Source organism: Tympanuchus pallidicinctus, unplaced genomic scaffold, assembly GCF_026119805.1.
Source record: "Tympanuchus pallidicinctus isolate F22 unplaced genomic scaffold, pur_lepc_1.0 scaffold36, whole genome shotgun sequence".
In the NCBI taxonomy this organism is placed as follows: domain Eukaryota; kingdom Metazoa; phylum Chordata; class Aves; order Galliformes; family Phasianidae; genus Tympanuchus; species Tympanuchus pallidicinctus.
In genome coordinates, this window is record NW_026294754.1 from 1,387,012 (window position 1) to 1,407,500 (window position 20,489).

The 20,489-nt window shown below is 51.8% G+C and overlaps 1 protein-coding gene and 2 long non-coding RNA genes across 6 annotated transcripts in view; 1 reads left to right on the plus strand and 2 right to left on the minus strand.

Moving 5' to 3' along the window:
• The window catches only part of LOC128088681 (uncharacterized), an 80,662-nt gene that overhangs the window by 10,791 nt on the left and 49,382 nt on the right, over nucleotides 1-20,489 (plus strand). The window contains exon 2 of the long non-coding RNA XR_008210348.1: nucleotides 4,028-4,115. This is a non-coding gene — a long non-coding RNA (uncharacterized LOC128088681). The remainder of the gene's footprint in view (nucleotides 1-4,027; nucleotides 4,116-20,489) is intronic.
• FAM168A (family with sequence similarity 168 member A) overlaps nucleotides 1-20,489 on the minus strand; it is a 166,123-nt gene that overhangs the window by 1,218 nt on the left and 144,416 nt on the right. Inside the window, exons 1-6 of one of the 4 annotated variants that reach the window (XM_052699400.1) lie at nucleotides 14,576-14,594; nucleotides 13,873-14,218; nucleotides 7,142-7,284; nucleotides 4,888-5,062; nucleotides 3,626-3,756; nucleotides 8-3,227 (exon numbers count right to left, since the gene is read on the minus strand). In XM_052699400.1, the coding sequence (XP_052555360.1) occupies nucleotides 3,644-3,756; nucleotides 4,888-5,062; nucleotides 7,142-7,284; nucleotides 13,873-14,056 (615 nt within the window). In that variant the 5' untranslated portion in view covers nucleotides 14,057-14,218; nucleotides 14,576-14,594 and the 3' untranslated portion in view covers nucleotides 8-3,227; nucleotides 3,626-3,643. The other 3 variants (XM_052699401.1, XM_052699399.1, XM_052699402.1) reach the window with 3 other exon arrangements.
• LOC128088674 (uncharacterized) overlaps nucleotides 14,366-20,489 on the minus strand; it is a 9,930-nt gene continuing 3,806 nt past the window's right edge. The window contains exons 1-7 of the long non-coding RNA XR_008210340.1: nucleotides 16,211-20,489; nucleotides 15,689-15,772; nucleotides 15,437-15,478; nucleotides 15,080-15,268; nucleotides 14,849-14,911; nucleotides 14,450-14,491; nucleotides 14,366-14,407 (exon numbers count right to left, since the gene is read on the minus strand). The exon at nucleotides 16,211-20,489 is cut by the window's right edge and continues 3,806 nt beyond it. This is a non-coding gene — a long non-coding RNA (uncharacterized LOC128088674). The remainder of the gene's footprint in view (nucleotides 14,408-14,449; nucleotides 14,492-14,848; nucleotides 14,912-15,079; nucleotides 15,269-15,436; nucleotides 15,479-15,688; nucleotides 15,773-16,210) is intronic.

The following is a 20,489-nucleotide window of genomic DNA, read 5'->3' on the forward strand; positions in this document are numbered from 1 at the left end:
TCCTAACCTTGCTCTGGCATAGAGCGTAGCCCTTTCCCCCCCAGTGAGGGAAATCCCTTTTCTTCCTGCTCACCGACCTTCACCATCACCAACCCAACTGCAGCGTGTGATGCTTGGGTGTCCCCAGTGGTGTCAACCCAGGCAGCTTTGTCACCCCAGCAGTCGGGACAGCAGAGTGACAGAGTCCTGCTGGGTTCCTTTATCTCACCATGAGGAATGTCAACAGAGAAAGAGGCAGCACCTCCAGGAGCAAACCTTACCCAAAGAGTTGACCCCAGCTTCAACCCACTCTACAATCCCACAACTCCGTCCCTCCCAGATGGTCCTAAAGGTGCCAAGAGGTCAAGGTTTAGCAATGGAAATCCTATTCCACCCCAAATCCATCACCCCACGCTCCAAAAGCCCACTTTGCTATCATGAAACGAGACGAGTTGGGGTTGGAGAACTCTGTCCCAGGATGGGAACTGGATGGAGCTGCTCACAGCACAACCATTGCCTACTCACCCCTTGGTCCTGCACTCGCATCGTGCTCTACCCCATCACGGGTTGACTTCCCAACCTGCTCCTTCCCAAACAAATTCCATTGGGGAAACCACCCCGAAAGGGGATCGAATATCTCCCCAGAGGGCTTCCCAAGCCCCCCAGGGTCGGCCCAAGTCCCAAGATGGGCTCACCACAACAAGGTTCACCTCCTCACGCCGTGACGGCGCCACTGGGTATTTCTACCCAAGCACAATGGGGAAGATTCACAAAATCTGCCACTGATCCAAGCAGAGGGATTAAAATAAAGCCACCTGACCCTCCTCAGGTCTCGTTTGCGGTAACAGATGGAGGGGTTTTCCCTTTTCCCTTCTAACTTTATAGCCTCAGCCTGTTTTGATGAAAAATCTGTCGTTTTCAGACCAAGCCTGAAATTCAGAGCTTTGATTAGGGGGAACTCCAAAATGCCTTTAAAAAAGCACAGTGAGGAGGAGGCCGTGTCCATCTGGGGGTTCCTCTGTGCCGTGAGCGGCACTTCACCCCTCAAACTCAGCCTTCTCTCCCCTTTCAGCAGTGCACCCCGCATCTTCCTGGCCAAGGCTGAGAATTCAGACAGCTCCTCCCAGCGCAGGGACGGCTGAGCAGCCTTAGGGCAGTGTTGGGACTCGCTGCAGTGCTGTTAATTGGCTTAACGACTTTCCTCCATCACCACAACAGAGTTCCAGCACCGACAAGACAGCTCCTGATCCACGGGCAATTCCAACACTCAGTCGACAATATTGTGAGAGCCAAAACAATTAAATAATAATAAAAAAAAAGTATTTGAGAGCTCTTCGGTTCCTGTGATTTATGATAATGGTGGGTTGGGTTTTTTTGTCTGTTTGGTTTTTTTTTTGCCCATGTTTAATTGCAACCTGTTACAGAGGACAATGTGGTTTCCCTACTTCCAAACGTCCCCCTTCCCTTTAAGTGCTGAGCCTATAGGCAGGGAGGCTTTCCAAAGCTAAACAGGGGGCAACACTGTGATTAATTACCTCTTTCTTTTTTTTTTTTTTAACTTTTTTTTTTTTTTTTCTTCTTTTTTTTTTTCTTTTTTTTTCTCCATTTTCTACAAAATGAAAGTGCAACACAATGAAACCACGTGGTGGAAACCCTCCTGACCTCCTCCACCCACAGCGCTGGCGTTCAGGCTTCACCACTTTGTGTCCTTTCTGTCCTCTGACCGAGGGCAATTGGAGCTTGCCTGGGTTTCCATTAAGAGCAGAAGAAGCAACCAACTGCCCCCCCCACTGACCTGACAACCAGCAGCCCCCAGTCCTTTGGGGTCCCTACAGAGGTTTCTCTCCTTATTGGACTGATTCCCATCGAGAAGGATCCAATTCCTTGCAAGGCTCTGGGATGGCTCCTTGGGACCACTCGCAAGGATGGATGGATGGAGCTCCTTTGGCACGTGGAGGGAAAACCATCAAAAAGCAACACATGACGATGATTGCATTTTTCTCTTAGGAAAAAAAAAAAAAAAAGAAGAAGAAGAACTTTTGTTTCTATGCTGTGTTTAGGGGTAAGAATTGAAAAATAGCTCCAGCTGCCTGCAAGTGCTGCCCGTTTGACTGGGACACCCCAGAGGACCCAGGAACAGCCTCACGTTGCCTCTGGATGCAGAAGATTACTTTATTGCTATTGCTGCTCCTTACCCCTTCTATCTCCCAGCCCAACCAGCTGTCTCCACAATGCCAGGACTTGGGCTCCTTTGCTGCCCCCAATCCAAACAGCACAACAAATGGGAGCACCTCAACCTCCACGAAGGCTCCTCTCCATCCAACCTCCTTTCCCAAATCCCCAGGCTCTGTAGAGCCTCTCCAGCCTGGAAATCTCTCTTCTCCCACCCCATAGCATCCCTGCACACCTCTGCCCACGAGCAGTGGCCAGGAAAGAGCTGCCCGTGCTGGGACACGGCCAGCACAGAGCATCCCAGCTTCCCAAAGGCATCGCTGCCCCTCGATTCCCCTTGCACCAAATGCCTCTGCCCAGTTTTGAAAAGCAGACCCAATGGTGAACAGTCCTCCTACTTCCTAAAACAAGCGTGTTACGTCGCTAGTTATATTCTCTTACTCCTACAAATAAGGGATGAGTTCAGCATTTCACTGCAGATAATGCATCATCATCTATCACGACAGCTATCTGGAAGACACCAATTTTCCTGTAATACGTTAAGGAAGATTAAATAATTTATGTTACCCAACTAAAAATACCCAAACCAAATTGGAATAAGCCTGCCTACCAGCGCTGTGCTTTTCACATAGTACCCTGAACATCAACCACTCTTACTAGTCAAAGGAAACCTAGGCTCTTGTCAACAACAACAACAACAAAAATAATAATAATAAAAAAGGATGAGAAGAACCCAAACGAACAAGAAGAGGGGATCTTTGCACCACTCGACTGGGCAATGCTGAAAAGTGAATATGCTGAGCTGTAAAACGATAGGACCGAAGAGAGAACTTTACTATTGCTCAGTGTCAGTATGTGTTACACGACTGATGTGGGTCGGGGAGAGGGAGGAGGGAAGGAAAATAAAGAGGCAGAAGATTAGAAAAAAGCAGCTTTTACAAAAACCACTAAAGAATGCATAAAGTGACCCTTGCACTTTTTTCTTTTGTTCTTGCAAACAGACGAGGTGCTGCAGTCCAGCGGCTGCAGCCCCGATGTAAGACTTGTGTAGTTGCATACAATGTTTGACTTCGGATCTGGAAGAGAGCAGACACGTTGCAGAGGGGTTAGGAGCACAGGGAAGGATGTCCTCTTTGTCCTGTGCACTTCAGTGTGCATGAAATGCAACACTTGCTCACAGGTAACGCCTGGCAGTGGGCAGCAGGACCTCTATGACCACCCAATGCCCAATGACCGTGTCCCCAAGTGCCACATCCCCATGGTTCTGAGGACTGGCACCCCCCCACTCTGTGGGCAGCCCGTGCCAGTGCTTGTCTGCTCTTTGGAGAAGAGATTGGGAAGAAACTCTTCCCAATTTACAACCTAACATCCACTTAGAGCATCCCCTGGGCAAGCAGCCTGCAGGAGGGGCTGCCCAGGGTTCCGTCCCCGTGTCCCAGAGGCAGAAGGAGGGCAGTTCTCCTGCAGCACTTACATGACTTGGCCAGTGGGTTTACCAGTGCGGCGGTACGTAGCTGTAGGTGGGGGTTCCTTGAGCCCGGTACGTTGGCACAGAAACTGGATGTGCTCCGATGGCAGTGTGTTGTGGGGTGGTCAACAAGGTTCCTGCAGCGACAGCGAGGAGAAAAGCTTGGCGTGAAGGTATCATGGCACAGGGGGGTGAGAAGGGATCGCTGTAACTCAGCACCACGTCCAAGAGGCTTTGGAGAGCCCCGAGGAGCAGAGCCCAGAGATCCCAAGGGCACACCAGGAGCATCCCCTCCTCTCTGAGCCACGATATGTTGGGGATTCCAAGTGAGAACGTGCCCGGTGCCTTCAGCAGACACAAAAATGGCACTGGAATGCCATTTAGGCACTGCAATGGATGCCCAGGGAGGTGGTGGAGTCACCGAGCCTGGGGGTGTTCAAGGAAAGGCTGGATGTTGTGTTGAGGGACATGGTTTAGTGGGAGCTGTTGGGAATAGGTGAACGGTTGGACTGGATGAGCTTTTAGGTCTTTTCCAACCTTGGTGATTCTAAATGGAGAATACGGTCTCAAATGTCTCTGCTCTAAGAGTAAAAGGCTGCTCTTCAGGGCATCCCACATGCATTAATTAGATCTGCCCACTTCTCAGTGCAAGCAACACTAGTAAATATCTTGGAGTGGTTCTTGTGAGGCGCAGGCTGCAATCCGTCCGTGTAACAGGGAGTCAACAGAGCCCTGTTTCTCCACTAATGCAGATGCAAATGGGTGAACAATGCGTAATTCAGTGCACAATGCTATGAATTGTTTTGTGCAGAACTGCTGAGGAACGAAATAGAAGGTCTGGAAAAAAAATGGCCCATAGCCTTGCTCAGTGCCTTCATGTGTCATCAGTTAATCACGTTTTACCAGGGCTGAAATAACCCCGCGCATACAACACACAGGATTTGAGAGTGATGTGTAAACCAAGGTTAATGCTCGTTTCATTAAGTGTGTGCAGCAGGAGCAGAAGCGTCTTAACAAAGAGCTCTAGGGTAGAAATGCAACTGTGGGTGGAGAAGGGCAAGCTTGGCTGTTGCTTTGTTTGTGCAACAGAGTGCAGAAGCGTGTCCCTCTAGGGCACAGCAAATGGAAGAGCTCCTCTGCGACCTCACGGGTGAAATCAGCATAAGGTGCAAATGAATTGATTTCTGCCGGCGTGGGTTGCTTGGGTTGGTCCCATCCAAGAGATGAACCCACTGCTGTGGATCTGCGGGGCCAGGGAAGCTTCTTACCTGCTGACATGGCCATGGTGGTACCAGCAACCATCCCCATGGCCACGCCGTTGGTCCGGGGCGCAGCGACGGGGGCCGGGTAGATGGCCGACGGGATGCTGTTGGGCTGAACCACAGTGGTGTGATGGATAACGTGGGGCTGTGCCGCGTACACTGGCTGGGTGTAATAAGCTCCCTGTTTGAGAAAGGGAAAACACTCTGTCATCCCACAGAAAGCCCACGTCCTGTGCATGTATTGGCACGGCTGGTCTCAACGGATGGGGCACCCACAGCTTCGAGGCACGGAAGAGAAACCCCAGATCCACATTTTTTCCCATTCTCTAGAAGTTCTTCCAGCCTCCACCCCTTTCCCCCAGGACAATTTCAAACAGAAGGATTTATTTATTCCTCCAACGGGAATGGGGTTGGCATCACAAGCCAACCCCAGTGCCATAAGCACTGGAATGGGCTTCCCAGGGAGGTGGTTGAGTCACCATCCCTGAATGTGCCTAAAAACCATTTGGATGTGGTGCTCAGGGACGTGATTTAGAGGAGGGCTGTTAGGGTAGGATGGCTGGATGCAGTTGGACTTGATGATCTTTAATGTCTTTTCCAACCTGAGCAATTCTATGATTCTACGATCGTGGGTAGGGGGCACGGCTGCAATGGGTCAACTGGGTTGGACTCGATGGAAAAAGCAGTCTTTCCCAACCTTAACGATCCCACACTTTATGCTGCATGATTTGATGGGATGAAATGGGGCTGGGTCCAAAATATATTGGCTGCTGGCATGCAAAATGAGCAAGAGATGGAAAGAAAGGAGGAACTGTGGCCGAATCTGATCCCAAAGGGCCAACGTCGGCACGGGAAGCGGGCAGACAAAAGGGAGCACCGTCTCCTCAGGTTTCCAAAGGGAGACAGAGGGGCTCTGAAACCTGGGCTGCTGAGACTCGAGGGAGTTGGAAACAAGGGGGAGAAAATGGGTGGGAGGAAAAGAAAGGAGTCAGCAGAGAAAGCCCCACATGCCATGTAACGGCGATCCCGAAACGTGAGCAGTGCAGTGCTGCGAGAACAGGGAAGGTCAGAAGGATCAGAAGGCTGAGAACAATGAGAGGAGATCTTATTGCAGTTTGGGGCAGGCGTGGGAGAAGCCCTACAGGTATGGATGAAGGGGGGAAAGGAGAAATGGATGAACTATCAGATTACTTCTTCCTTTCAGGCTGATAGTGCAGACTGTAGGCACACTGCATTACACTGGGGAAGGGAAGAACTTGCCAAGAGAGATGAGGAAGGGGACAGAAAACAGCCAGAAACCTTTCTGGTAGAGCAGAGCACAGAGCAGCTGACACCCTTGCTGGGATGGTGTCACTGGGATGCAGCTGCACGCCCAGCTCAGGATCAGGACAGGACACAGCCTTCAATGGATAAATACTGGTGATAGGTGGATGGTTGGGCTGGGAGATCTTGGAGGTATTTTCCAACCTTGGTGAGTCTACGATCCTACGATTCAGCTTTCCCCTGCCTGTGCTCATCTCAGCAGCCAGCATCTTCCTTGCAAAGTGCCTGTGCTCAACACCAGGCTCCATTGGTTCCAGCGCAGCAGGGGTCAGCCCATAGGGTTAAGTCCCAGTGGTGGCAAAGAGCAGCCTGGGCCTGGTGACAAAACTGCTGCCAGCTTTTGTGCCAGCTGATGGGGAGCACGTCAGGAACCAGCAGAGAGCACCTGAGCACACGTCTGACCCCAACAGCTTCCCCTGTGCTCAGCTAATGGAAACTAAGTGGACAAAATGGAGCAGAGGAGATGCTCCAGACTCAACCTGGCATGGAGAAAGCAGGTCACGGCTGCAGGAGAAGTCCTATTTGCCATTTAAGTGGAAGGAAAAAAGCCAGGAAAGCTGCAGGGCCAGAGAGCTGCAGGGAGCTCATTATCTCCTGCAGGAAGGGGCAGCAAGGAGATTATAGGAGGACACCTGTCCAACATGGGGTCTTGGCCGTGGTGCAAGCCTGGAGGCAGTGGCAATGTTGGAAGAGGGAAGATGGCACTGGGAGCCCAGCCAGGTGCTCAGGGACACAAATCTGGGCCATGCTGGTGAAGGTGACACAGGGGGCTGCGGCATGGGAAGCAGGAGGGCAAGGCATGGAGATGCCACAGGGAAGGGGACCTCATGTATGACATTGACGGCCGAGCCCCGACATTCAGGTGTGGGATTTTGGGAGGAAAGGACTCCAGGGAAGATATCAGGTGGTGGTGGGAGATGCATAGTGAGGCACCTACCTGGGTGTACAGGTTCTGCTGTGGGTAGGCACTTCTGATGGGGTACATAGCAGTTTGGTACGGATTCGGAGACGGAGAGTAGGGAGGAGGCGCGTTGTTGCTCTGGGTTGGTGGGACCTTGTAGGGAGTCCCCGCAGTGTACCCTGCCAAAGAAAGACCAAAGCAGAGGAGGTGAGGGGGAGGTTTGCTCCTGGTGAGACAGCCACAGGGCTTACAACTTTGGCCCCAGGTCCTGCTGCCCCCTGGAGCTTGGCTGGGAGAGATGCTGTTGGTAGGAGGGATGCAGCTGCAGCATCACTTAGAGCAAAGGGGATGGACTATGGGGCAGGAGGGAGTCTTATCAGGGGGAAAAACAGCCTCCCAGCTGAGAGAAGCTGCCAAGGGCAGCGCCAGCATCACAAACATCCAACCCCCATGCTCACAAACCACTGCAACCACTGCTACCCAGTGCAGGACCCTTCCTCTGGCTGTTCCCTCTGCAAAATAGGGCATCCAGCTTCAAATCCGCTGCCTAGAGGCATTCAGGTGTCAGCAGCATTCCGAGGGCTGGATACGGTTGTTCTTGCCTGGAAAGGGCTGCACTCTGTCCTCCAAATTGCTGCCTACATGAGGTCGATGAGCCCCAACATCTCAGCACAAAAAAGGCAATGCACGGCCCCACAGGACTCCATGCAGCCTGGGGCTGCAGAATCAGACCCACTTGCATGTCTCAATAGCTCTGATTCCTGAAATTAAGTTTCTTCCCCACTCTCCTCCCCATGTTTTTGTCCTCTCACCTTTCCTGCTAGAGGTGCACTGGATAAAAGAGCTTTACTGCTGTGGGATCTCACTTTGCAGGGCAGCACTGCTGTCACATCCCCCCAAAAAGCAGCAAGAGGAGGGGGAAAGGCTCCCCTTCCATTCAGCTGTGGGGCTGTGCCACCCAGTTTCTCTCCGGGTATGTCAGCAGAGAGCAAGCTCTATAGCTGCATGGTACTGTGATGGCACTGTCAGTGTTCAAGCAACCAGAAAGCAAATGCCCAAACCCACAAACCCTCTATGCTGGTCCTTTCATGTCCCTAAGAACCTACTGGGGATGTGAGGTTTGTTTATCACCACCAAAAGAGTCCCTGTGCCTCCAAAGGTCCCCTCATGACAACAGCTGCTCCTCCAAAAACTCCTCCGTGGCCATTAGGAAAAGCCATTAGCTCTGTAGTGAGTGCACACGGCTGAGCTCTAAGGAAAGCATTTGATAGGTGCTGAGCTGATGAATTAAGATGAAGAATCCATCCCAAAATGAGGAAATCCATCCCAAACAAGGGACACCGTGATCATATCAGCTGAGCTGGCACCTGCTGACCATGGGTGGAGCAAGGAGATGCTGGAGGACTGATTCTCTATTTTTTGTGTTTCCATTCCAGGTGAGAGTTCTCTCCAAGGTTCCAACGCCTCAACGGTTATTTTGGAGGAAGAGCCCATGATTGCTATGTGCACATTTGTGCTGAAGGGCAGATGTGGCACTTGGAGATGTGGTCAGTAGGGTTGGGTTGGGGTTTGGTTGGGAGATGGGTTGGGGTTGGGTTGGGGTTGGGTTGGGAGATGGGTTGGGGTTGGGTTGGGGTTGGGTTGGGGTTGGGTTGGGGTTGGGTTGGGAGATGGGTTGGGGTTGGGTTGGGGTTCGATGGGGGTTGGATTGGGGTTGGGTTGGGTTGGGGTTGGGAGATGGGTTGGGGTTGGGTTGGGGTTGGGTTGGGAGATGGGTTGGGGTTGGGTTGGGTTGGGTTGGGGTTGGGAGATGGGTTGGGGTTGGGTTGGGTTGGGTTGGGGTTCGATGGGGGTTGGGTTGGGGTTGGGTTGCGTTGGGGTTGGGTTGGGTTGGGGTTGGGAGATGGGTTGGGGTTGGGTTGGGGTTGGGTTGGGAGATGGGTTGGGGTTGGGTTGGGGTTGGGTTGGGTTGGGTTGGGGTTGGGTTGGGTTGGGGTTGGGAGATGGGTTGGGGTTGGGTTGGGGTTGGGTTGCGTTGGGGTTGGGTTGGGTTGGGTTGGGGTTGGGAGATGGGTTGGGGTTGGGTTGGGGTTGGGTTGGGAGATGGGTTGGGGTTGGGTTGCGTTGGGGTTGGGTTGGGTTGGGGTTGGGAGATGGGTTGGGGTTGGGTTGGGTTGGGTTGGGGTTCGATGGGGGTTGGGTTGGGGTTGGGTTGCGTTGGGGTTGGGTTGGGTTGGGGTTGGGAGATGGGTTGGGGTTGGGTTGGGGTTGGGTTGGGAGATGGGTTGGGGTTGGGTTGGGGTTGGGTTGGGTTGGGTTGGGGTTCGATGGGGGTTGGGTTGGAGTTGCACTTGAGGCTCTTGGAGGTTTTTCCAACCTCGGTGACTCTGATTCTGTGATTCTACTTCTGAAGTCTCAGTGGCTTTGAGGTCACTCTTGCAGTGAAGGACAAGAAGGAACTCACTCTGTTGATGCCATACAAGGAACAGACCCCACTGGTGGGACAACACTGAATAACATGGTTTAGTGTGAAATACTGGTGGTAGGTGGATGGTTGGACTGGATGATCTTGCAGGTCTTTTCCAACTTGGTGATTCTATGATTCTGTGATGCTCCAGCACTAAATTGGGGGAAAATCCTCAAGAATTCTTAAAGCTGTGCTTTAAATCATCTTTGAGGGCAGATGGGGCCCATGGGTCCCGAACACTGAGTAGGATGGAGAGGAGAAATTCAAGGCTCAGCAGAGCGGTAACACACCCCGACACTCAGACATAATGAACCCATTAGCACTCAACACAGCAACTAATGAAGGACAAGATTTCAAGTTTGCTAATACTCAGTGTGAAGATAACAAGGAGTTTTCCAGGGACTGCAAACAGCATCTTGCGGCCTTCTGAGCGCTGCAGATTTGGAATAGAAGTGTTAATTAAACAGAAAGGGTCTGATTCCCTTCCTGAGACTCATAGCAGAGTGCAGAATGGAATGGAATAGAGAGGGGGAACCCTGTGCTGGAGCTTCTGTGTGCTGGAGGGTCTATGAGGAGAACTCCATCCTGTTGTAGGACCAACACGAAGAGCTGTAGGGCAGCAAGGAGCTGTAAGGTGATGAGGAGCTGTAGGGCCACCATGAGGAGGTACAGGGCCATGAGGAGCTCTAAAGCCATGAGGGGCTGTAGGGACACCATGAGGAGCTGTAGGGCCATGAGGGGCTGTAGGGCCATGAGGGGCTGTGAGGCCATCACAAGGAGCTTGTGCCAGAGTGCTGGAAGGCAAGGATAGTTTGCATTCAAGAGGAGAGGAGCTCTATATACACCAGTCCCAATGCCATGGGTCTCTCAAATAGAATATTGTTTTAAAATAACGTTCTCAAGCCCAGCCAGCTGGGGTTCTGCTTCACAGAGGTGTTTGGCAGTGCATCGGTGTTTTGGGTTGTGTCAGTAACACCCTTCCTTCCAGGAATCGTCCACAGTGCTTGGCGTGGTTTTTACTGATTGAAGAAATCTCTTGGACGGCGGCGTCAGCTTGCTCTTGGGCACTGAAGTTCCTCCAACAGATGTGCGTGCTTTCAGGGGTGCATTTTTTGCCACAGTGACCAAGCTTCTAGAAGTGGAACTGCCACTGGAAGGGCCTGTGCTAAGGGAAGAAGCCTGTGGCTTTCCAACTCCGCTGACAGGAGCTGTGTAACTGCAAGCTTTCACCGGCTGCCTGGGTGTTAACAGAGAGTTTGTGCATGACCCAGCTTTCATTGGTTGTCGCACTGTTAGGGGAGACTGGCCAGCACTGGAGGAATACCTGAGCTTACTGGGAGCCAGACTTGCTGATGGTTGCTGAATTCTTGAAAGTCGACTGCTGGGCACCTGCAGATCCGACTCCAAGCTGCGACTGCTTCTCACAGACTCCAAAGCTCGAAGGCTCGTCCTGGCCAGGTTGGGCATGCTGTGGCGCATCTCCTCTTCACTGCTGGCATACTTCAGCCGGTCCTGCATCGGGCTTTGCACGGATCTCCGCGGGGGACGGATCCGAGAGGCCCTGCTATAGTCTGCACTGGAAGAAGGGGACTGACATCTGGGGGAGCTGAGCGGAGACGGTGAGTATCTGTGAGCACTGCGGTACGACAGGGAACAGTCGTAATCGTCCTCGTCCTCCAGGCTGTAGGTGTCGAACTCCTGGTCGCTGTAGGTACCCCTGCGCAGGGAGTGCAGGGAGGCGCTGGAGCTGCGGCGCGATACGGACGCTGAGCTGGAGGCGCAGTCCTGGTGGAGACTTTCTTCTTTCTTCTTTCTTTCAGTACAAGAAAGACATAGAGATCTTGGAAAGGGTCCAGAGGAGGGCGACTGAGATGAGCAGGGGGCTGGAGCACCTCCCCTATGAGGACAGGCTGAGGGAGTTGGGCTCGTTCAGCCTGGAGAAGAGAAGCTGCGGGGTGACCTCAGTGCAGCCTATCAATACCTGAAGGGAACCTACAGCCAGGAGGGGAGTAAACTCTTCCAAAGGGCTGACAACAGCAGGACGAGGGGAAATGGATCCAAGTTGAGGGAGGGAAGATTTAGGTTGGATGTTAGGGGGAAGTTCTTCACAAGGAGAGTGGTTAGGCCCTGGAACGGGCTGCCCAGGGAGGTTGTGGATGCCCCGTCCTTGGACGTGTTCAAGGCCAGGTTGGACGGAGTCCTGGGCAACCTGATCTGAATGTGTTTGTTTGGTAGCCCTGCTGGGCAGGGGGGTTGGAACTACATGATCCTTGAGGTCCCTTCCAACCCAGGTGATTCTGTGATTCTGTGATTCTGTGATTCTGAGCTGTAGAGCCACCATGAGCAGATGTGGGGCCATGAGGAGCCATAGGGCCACTACGAGGAGCTGTAGGACCTTGAGGAGCTGTAAGGCCATGAGGAGTTGTAGGGTCATGAGGGACTGTAGAGACATGAGGAAATGTTGGGCCATGAGGATTTGTAGGGCCATGAGGAGTTGTAGAGCCATCACAAGGAGCTGTAAGGCCACCACAAGGAGCTGTAGGACCATGAGGAGCTGTAGGGCCACAAGCCCAACCCTCAGCCCACTCCGAATGCAGAATGGACCTTGCTGCAGTTTCCCCACTGCTGAATGACAATTTAACTACTACATTAAAAAAGGTGTTAAACACAACAGCCCAGGCAGATGCAACCCTCATTCTTTATAAAACAATGGGGAAAAAATGCGAGCAATCCACACTGGCTTGCAGGTAAAAGCAGCTCATAGCCAAGTTTTAATGTCACATAATGATTTGTGCTCCTCTCAGACACGCATGTCTGACAGCTAATTTTAAAGCCTGATTATGACAACCTCAGGAGGATTAGGAGTTCACCCAGCCCATGCTGTGGTTCCACAGAGGGCTGGGATTTTAATAAAAAGCAATAGCAAGCGTAGGAGCTCTAGCTCCTATTAAAATTGCTGATTAAATGCCTCACACCACCCCAGAAATCTCAACCCCACAGATCCTACAGTGCAAAATTGCACTGAATTGCACAAATTTTTATCCTAAGGGTGATGGGGAATGAGGGGAGGTGAGGATGAAAGCTCTGTGCTGAGTTCTGCACCATTCACCCTAGGAGCATGACTGCAGGAATGTGATGCTTTGCTGATGATGCCCATGGAAAGCTCTTAAGGTCTGGAGCACAGCGCTGTGGGAATGGCTGAGAGAACTGGGATGGGTCAGTGTGGAGCTCAGGGGAGAACTTATAGCCCTACAACTCCTGAAAGGAGGTTGTGGTGGGGGGAGGGATCAGCTCCCAGGTAACAGAAACAGAGGAGCTGGAAGGCCATGAAAGGCTGTAGGGTCATGAGGGGCTGTAGGGCCATGAAAGGCTGTAGGGTCATGAGGGGCTGTAGGGCCAAGAGGGGCTGTAGGGCCATGAGGGGCTGTAGGGCCAAGAGGGGCTGTAGGGCCACGAGGGGCTGTAGGGCCACGAGGAGCTGTAGGGCCATGAGGCCTGTAGGGCCATGAGGGGCTGTAGGGCCATGAGGCCTGTAGGGCCATGAGGGGCTGTAGGGCCATGAGGCCTGTAAGGCCATGAGGGGCTGTAGGGCCGTGAGGGGCTGTAGGGCCATGAGAGGCTGTAGGGCCATTGAGGGGCTGCAGGACCATGAGGGCTGTAGGGCCATGAGAGGCTGTAGGGCCGTGAGGGGCTGTAGGGCCATGAGGAGCTGCAGGACCATGAGGGCTGTAGGGCCAAGAGGGGCTGTAGGACCCCATTTCCCATTTCCCCATTCCTGTCCTCACCCCTTTGCTTCCATCATTACCACCAAGGCTCCTCACCACCTTCTTCATCCCACTCTTTTCCCCCAAATCCTTTCCTACTGCGGTACCTGCAGCTCAGCTCTTGTTCCCCTTGATTTTAAGGGAGGAATCTCAACTGCAGCAGCACAATAGGGAGGAAAATCACATCCAGGCATGTGCTGAACTGCAAGGGAAAACTGCTGAGTGACAGCTCAGCTTCTACCAGTTACACTCCGACATTTTAAAAAGCCTCACCATTTGGGCTGCTGAAATTAGGATGCAGAGCCCACATCAGGGGATTACAGCCCCTGCTACACAGAATGACAGGGACACCCCTTTTCCAAAAGAAAGACTTCCTGACACCCAAACCTCGTGTTGATAGGAGAGCAGACACGCTGGGATGGATATTTCACCCACGTGAAATGCTCTGCAGCCTTGCAGAGGGTCACTGAACATCAGAACTAAACCCTCCAGCACAAAACGACTGAGAAAAACCCCAGAAGAAAAGGTTTATTTACTGAATGCTGCAGAAGAAGCCTGATAGGTTCTGTTCTCGGTCCCAGTGTCCACTGGGAGGTGGAAGGTGCCCTCTGTGGCACAGGAGGAGGAGGTCTGTGGCCAGGCTTGCTTCATCAGAAGAGTAGCTTGAGTGAGAAAGAAGAGAAACATTAGAGCAAGGAAGACATGGCCACCCCCATTCATGGCCCACTGGAAGCGCTTTGCTGCCCTCCTTTTTTTCCCTCTTTTAGGACAAATTCATGTAGGAATTAAATACTGGGGTATCCCATGGTGGGATGGTTTGTGCAGTGTGTTGTAGTGAACTCATCACCTCTTCCATATAACCCCTTCCACAAAACCCATCACCTCTTGCACAAAACCCATCACCTCTTGCACAAAACCCATCACCTCCTCCACAAAACCCATCACATCTACCATAAAACCCATCACATCTACCACAAAACCCATCACCTCCTCCACAAAACCCATCACCTCCTCCTCAAAACCCATCCCCTCCTCCACAAAACCCATCACCTCTTCCACAAAACCCATCACCTCTTCCATAAAACCCATCACCTCCTCCTCAAAACCCATCACCTCCTCCACAAAACCCATCACCTCTTCCACAAAACCCATCACCTCCTCCTCAAAACCCATCACCTCTTCCACAAAATCCATCTCCTCCTCCACAAAACCCATCACCTCCTCCACAAAACCCATCACCTCCTCCACAAAACCCATCACCTCCTCCACAAAACCCATCACCTCCTCCACAAAACCCATCACCTCCTCCTCAAAACCCATCACCTACTCCACAAAACCCATCACCTCTTCCACAAAACCCATCACCTCCTCCACAAAACCCATCACCTCCTCCTCAAAACCAATCACCTCCTCCACAAAACCCATCACATCTTCCACAAAACCCATCACCCCTTCCACAAAACCCATCACCTCCCCCACAAAACCCATCACCTCCTCCACAAAACCCATCACCTCTTCCACAAAACCCATCACCTCCTCCTCAAAACCCATCACCTCCTCCACAAAACCCATCACCTCCTCCTCAAAACCCATCACCTCCACCACAAAACCCATCACCTCCTCCTCAAAACCCATCACCTCCACCACAAAACCCATCACCTCTTCCACAAAACCCATCACCTCTTCCACAAAACCCATCACCTACTCCACGAAACCCATCATCTCCTCCACAAAACCCATCACCTCTTCCACAAAACCCATCACCTCTTCCACAAAACCCATCACCTCCTCCACAAAACCCATCACCTCTTCCACAAAACCCATCACCTCCTCCACAAAACCCATCACCTCTTCCACAAAACCCATCACCTCCTCCTCAAAACCCATCACCTCCTCCACAAAACCCATCACCTCTTCCACAAAACCCATCACCTCCTCCTCAAAACCCATCACCTCCTCCACAAAACCCATCACCTCTACCACAAAACCCATCACCTCCTCATCAAAACCCACCACCTCCTCCACAAAACCCATCACCTCCTCCACAAAACCCATCACCTCCTCCACAAAACCCATCACCTCCACCACAAAACCCATCACCTCTTCCACAAAACCCATCATCTCCTCCACAAAACCCATCACCTCTTCCACAAAACCCATCACCTCTTCCACAAAACCTATCACCTCCTCCTCAAAACCCATCACCTCCTCCACAAAACCCATCACCTCCTCCACAAAACCCATCACCTCCTCCACGAAACCCATCATCTCCTCCACAAAACCCATCACCTCTTCCACAAAACCCATCACCTCTTCCACAAAACCTATCACCTCCTCCTCAAAACCCATCACCTCCTCCACAAAACCCATCACCTCCTCCACAAAACCCATCACCTCCTCCACAAAACCCATCACCTCCTCCACAAAACCCATCACCTCCTCCTCAAAACCAATCACCTCCTCCACAAAACCCATCATCTCCTCCACAAAACCCATCACCTCTTCCACAAAACCCATCACCTCTTCCACAAAACCTATCACCTCCTCCTCAAAACCCATCACCTCCTCCACAAAACCCATCACCTCTTCCACAAAACCCATCACCTCCTCCAAAAACCCATCACCTCCTCCACAAAACCCATCACCTCCTCCACAAAACCCATCACCTCCTCCTCAAAACCCATCACCTCCTCCAAAAACCCATCACCTCCTCCTCAAAACCCATCACCTCCTCCACAGAACCCATCACCTCCACCACAAAACCCATCACCTCCTCCACAAAATCCATCACCTCCTCCTCAAAACCCATCACCTCCTCCACAAAACCCATCACCTCCTCCAAAAACCCATCACCTCCTCCTCAAAACCCATCACCTCCCCACTAAACCCCACAGAAGTGACCAATCTCCTGAGCCAAGAGACCAGTCTGAAGACCTACACGGGGGACACAGCCAACACAGGTGGCTTTGAGGACATCCCTGGGGACATCTCTGGGGACTTATGGCTTTTCAGAGCAGCAGCTTAATGGTTTGATGCAATAAACATGCTAAATCATGACTTCTAGCCAACTGATATGTGACAGTGTGTCTATGTGCATAAGAAGCACTGAAACAAGGCAACACAAGATGCAGCACAAGGCAGGATTGGGTGAGTCCCTATGCATGGGGACAAGGAACAGCTGTCCCTCATGCTTCTCAGCTGGAAACCCCAGTGTGAGGGGTACAAGGCATTTTATTTGCATTCTGGTCCCATGTGGTGGGTACTGATGCTATGAGCATCCCACCCCGTCAACTGGGTCTTTGGAAACTCTGGAAGGAGAGCTGGTAGAAGCATGGATTGGGGTAGTTTTCTCTGCATTCTTGGGATATTCTACCACGCTACGATGCAAGGGCTGCCATTACATATTACATTAAAGCACATCTATGCAGAAAGCAGATCCCTAACAGAGACACTGCCTCTAGGAAAGGCTTAATGGGTATTTTCCTGTTCATTTTTCTTCTGAAACTACGGGGCCATCCTAATTTTTATTGCAAGCTCAGCAGCCAGGCTCTCTGCATTGAGCTACTCAGCTCCCCACGGCCTCCAGAGCCACAGCACTACACCAGCTCTGCCCTGCTGTGTGCACACAGAAAGGGGATGAAACCCGAGGGAATGACCCTGCTTGGTCCTACAGGCTGCCATGGGCACGGGGTGCTGGGTCCACAGTTGGACTCGATGACCTCAGTGGTCTCACCCAACCTCAATGATTCCATGATCAGTGGTTCTTTACATTCAAAATCAGATTCACTTTCACCACCCGACCGCACATCCAAGGCTGATGAGACTCATTCATCATGGGATTCATTCAGATGGTCCAAGGACCCTTCCTCAGCCAATTCCTCTCTCCATGCTGGATCCACCAAACAGTCACTGCAAGCTGGGGCTGAGCTGGCCAGGAATTTGCAGCTTGATGTCCCTCACGCTGAATCACCAGGGAGAATCCATCACTTAAAACTGCACAAAAGATGAACTGGAGAAGCATCCAGGAACAGCAATATCTCCTGTGCACGAAGCTATCGCCCACAGAGGTTTCAATCCAGCCATGACTATCTAACATCTCTGCAGGTCTATCTCCTCCCAGCATCTTCTGGATTTGTTTTAGTCTCTTGCCAACGACTGCAGGGAAAGGAACCAAGCAGATGATGCAGTGCACGCCGATGCACTGCAGAGCAATGCTTCCTGCAGGGAGGATGCAGCAGCACAGAGGGCTCACAGCCCCCATCCTACGCCACAGCACAACCCTACTGACCCCCACCTCGGGGGCTGCTGCTAGAAACATCCATTCTGCTCAGTGCAGGCACTGCAGCAATGGACACGGAGCATTATTCTCTGCTGCATTATTAATGGGCAGAGCGAAAGAGAAAAGTGCATGCCCTACTTTCAGCAGAATGAAAAGCAGGCGCTGATGAGGAGAGCTGAAACCAGGCGAGCAAGTCGGGAAGGCAGGCTGCCTGGGAAGGAACCAGCCTAATGGAGACATACATCATTGGTTTTTTTTCTTTAAAACTGCACACAATGATTTTAAGTGCTCGGTTTGACAAGCTTGAAAGGAATTATTTCGGTACTGTCCCCCATCTATCCAGCCATAGAAGGCACCAGGTTGGTTGAGGATAATTTCCCCCTGGTGAATCCACGCTGACTACTCCTGATAACCTTTTTCTCCTCCAGTTCCTCAGAGATGGCACCCAGAACAAGCTGTTCCATCACCTTCCCAGGGATGGAGGTGAGCCTGGCTGCCTGCAGTTGCCCTTTTTGAAGACTAGTACAATGCTGGCTATCCTCCAGCCTTCAGGCACCTCTCCCATTCTCCATGACCTCTCAAAGATGACAGAGGGTGGCTTGGCAATCACTTCTGCCAGCTCAGCACATGTGGGTGCATCCCATCAGGGCCCATGGATTTGGGTGCATCATGTTCCCTTAGACAACCTCTGACCCCTCCAGGGTTTGGGATTCTCGAGGGGCAGTCTCATCACTAAAGACTGAAGCAAAGAAAGCATTCAGAAAGCCCACCCTCAGTGTCCTGTTAGCAGGGCACTCAGCTCATTCAGCAGCAGACCCACATTTCCCCCAGTCCTCCTTTAAGACACACCTAAAGAAGTCTTTTCTTGTTGCCCTTGACTTCCCTCAACAGATTTAATTCCAGGTGGGCTCCAGCCTTTCTTGCAGCATCCCTGTAGGCCCTGACAGCATTCTGACATTCCTCCCAAGCAGCCAGATCCCTTCTTCACATTCCATGGGCTATTGAATTTTCCCATGAGCTCCTTGCTCATCCATGCAGACCTCCTGCCACCTTGGCCTGATTTACAGATGCACTCATCTTGACCTCGGAGGAAGTGATCCTTGAGCAATCAAGACTGGTTCCAGCCATTTCCAATTCTGTCCCTGCTGCTGTTGGATCCGGAGGCACTGTGGGACCCCAGCCCCTCCCAAAGCCCTCTCCAGGTCTCCATGTGGGGCACTCAGGAGTCTAGAGTGCTAAATCCTTTAATCCACATGGGTCCCAATGCTGTTTGCATGGAAACCATGAGGTCAACAACAGGCATCAAACACTACCAGCATCCAGCTTGGTGTTGGTGACATGGGTACTTGGATATAGAAGGCTAAAGCAGATGGCACTTGAGGAGCATTTGAAAGGCAGCCTTTGAACATTACCACCACCACCAAATGTGCTTCATTTGGGGTGGGCAGGAGCAGAGGGTGCTCCCCACCTTCCTGTGGCACTCTATGACTTCACATGGAAGCCAAACAAAACCTATAAGGTTTGGGCCACCTATCCAGAGAAAGATCATCCCAGGGACATCTCTAGAAGGACCTGAGAAGAGGACTGCTGTGCTTGCATGGAACAGTTTTCTTCATGACTGATGCTCTTCCAGCAGTAACCCTGCAAGCTCGTAAGCCACAAACAGAGGATGCTCTCACACCCCTCAAAATCTCTATTAAACAGTGTCAAGGGGCAACGTTTGCAGGGTTAACCTACAGAAAGAGTTTCAGATATCCAAGTAGATTAAACTTGGGTTTATGATGGCTGTTTCACATATTCCTAAAGGATTTTGGCCAACACATATGTCCACCACCCAGCTCTGAATGGAAGCACCTTGCTGGCTGAGGGGATGCACTCGGAGCAGCAGTTCTGCTGCAAGCATCTCTGCAGAGGGTCTACAAAGGGCTTGACATCCCAAACTGCTTGAAAATTCATTGCCAACAAGTTGGATGCTTCCAGAATCACAGATGTTAAAAGGAAAGCTGATCCCTTCTGATCCCAACGTGGCTGATGGACGGCGTGAACCCCGACCACACGTTCATTTCTGTGGCTGGGTTATTTCCAGCCTCCTGGATGACAGCAGCTGATTCAATTTGAGCAAATGCTCTTTGTACTGACACAGATGACTGGTTTTGACTCAGCCACTGCGCCGCAGCGTCTCCCGAACTCCATTCCATTTAGCACAGATGAGAACGCAGCCCGCTCCACAACGTGAACATTTTTCAGAGCTGATTTTGCATCAGTTGTCTCTGAAATAAGTTCTTCATTTTCTCCTTTAGGTCATTTTCCCATCTCTGAGTGACACAGGGATGGATACTGGAAGGTGCTGAACCTGTGCCTGTCTTCCAAAGTTGTCTACGCAGCATTTTCAGGCTTCTACACTTCAGAAAGGTCCAAACCAGGACTGAAGCCTTCTCTATGAGAGATAAGGTTGGGAGATCTGGTCTCTGTGGGGTTGGAAGCAGGACTTGTGCTCTGAGCAACCCTTGCCCCATGCTGCTGATCCATGCACAGCAGAGTCCGTGACAGCATCCATCATCCCTATGGGACTAACCTCAAAACGTGCTGGGATCTCTTCAATGGGGAATGGGCTGCCCAGGGAGGTTGTGGGATCTCCACCTCTGCAGGGGATCCAGAACTGTGAACGGGTGGCACTGAGGGATATGGTGAGTGGGCATGGTGGGACAGAATCGTGGAATCATAGAATGCTTTGGGTTGGAAGGGACTTTGAAGATCACCCAGACCCAGCGCCCTGCTGTAGGAAAGAGCACCTCTAGCCCAGGTTGCTCACAGCCCCATCCAGCCTGGCCAGTTTTTAATCCACCAACACCCCCAAATCCTTCTCCTCAAGGC